We start from the raw sequence: 1,436 nt of genomic DNA, 5'->3' as shown, positions 1-1,436 counted from the left end.
TTGGCCATCACTGGAAAGAGAGGCCCATTGGACATGCAAAATTTATATGCCCCAATACAGGGGAACGCCAGAGCCAAAAAAATGGGAATGGGTGGGTAGGGAAGTATGGGGGAGGGTATGGGGGACTTTTGGGATAGCATTGGAAATGTAATTGAGGAAAAGATGTAATAAAAAATATAAAAAAAATAAACAATATATTTTTAAAAAGATGAAATTAAATCTAAACCAGTAGGGTATCTCAGTCATGACTTTTCTCACATTTTTTTCTTTTTAGTAAGATTTTTGTTAACATTTGAGATTATAATTTAATTACATTTTTCTTTTTACTTTCTTCTCTTCAAACATCCCCATAAATTCCTCACTAATCTCCTTCAAAGGCAAGGTCTCATTTTTCAATAATTTTTATTGCATGGACATATATATAATATACACATAATAAATATAATAATATATTCCCAAATATAACTTGTTTAGCTTGTATAATGTGACTTGTATGTATGTTTTCAGGGCTAATATTTTGACACTGGACAATTAGTTGGCGGCTCTTCCCTGTGGAAATCACTTCTGCTCCCAGCTTTTTCCTGGTTGTTATCTATATAGGCTTGAGGTTTCATGGGCTTTTCCCAGTCTTGGTTGGCTGTCCATGATGCCATCCTTGTTCTTCTCCCATTTAGTCAGACTTGTGGTTTGAGATTGTATTAATAAGAGAATGATGGGCAAGGCAAACCATATTGTCAGAAAAAGTACCACAAACAGCAATTCAGTTATCCAGTTGTTGTATAAGTGAAACTGAGGATCTGAAAGATAGACTAAAGAAGGTGACACAATTAGGAAACAAGTAAGAAGTGAGATAGGTTCAACTTTTTTTTTTTTTTTTTGAGACAGGTTTTCTCTAGTGTAGCCTTGGCTGTCCTGGAACTCACTCTGTAGACCAGACTGGCCTCGAACTCAGAAATCCACCTGCCTCTGCCTCCCAAGTGCTGGGATTAAAGGCGTGCACCACCATGCCCGGTTAGGTTCAACTTTTTAAAATGACATTTAGTATTCCTTTGCATGCTATCAAATGTCTTTAACTAGGGCTGAGTACCGTGATGCACGCCTATATAGTCAACAGTTAGGAAGCCGAGGCACTCAGGAAGCCACAACAATAGGTCTCTTAAGCAAGATCTGAAAAATGAAAACTTCATCCCACATACCAACATAGTTGGCAGAGATCCCCTAAGGCCCTACCCCTAAATTAAGAGCTTCAGGCTATTGTTGTCTGCAGAAAGAAAAAAATCAGTCTTCTACAAAGAGAAGTTTCTGATAAGTTTATCAAATACCAAATGCTTAGCCCAAAACACATATACATATAAACAACACTTAGTGAGCTCAGCAGATTATATTTATGTATTATATATAAACATATATATATATATATATATATATATATATAT

The 1,436-nt window shown here is 35.9% G+C and overlaps 1 protein-coding gene across 1 annotated transcript in view; it reads right to left on the bottom strand.

The window, feature by feature from the left end:
• Nucleotides 1-588: 588 nt before the first annotated feature.
• LOC110293217 (selection and upkeep of intraepithelial T-cells protein 7) overlaps nucleotides 589-1,436 on the bottom strand; it is a 15,786-nt gene continuing 14,938 nt past the window's right edge. The window contains exon 7 of the mRNA XM_021161070.2: nucleotides 589-809. Coding sequence (XP_021016729.1) covers nucleotides 589-809 — 221 coding nt within the window. The remainder of the gene's footprint in view (nucleotides 810-1,436) is intronic.

Source organism: Mus caroli, chromosome 4 (genome assembly GCF_900094665.2).
Source record: "Mus caroli chromosome 4, CAROLI_EIJ_v1.1, whole genome shotgun sequence".
Taxonomy (NCBI): Eukaryota; Metazoa; Chordata; class Mammalia; order Rodentia; family Muridae; genus Mus; species Mus caroli.
Note: the sequence above shows the minus strand (reverse complement) of the source record. Positions and strands in the feature narration are given on the sequence as shown.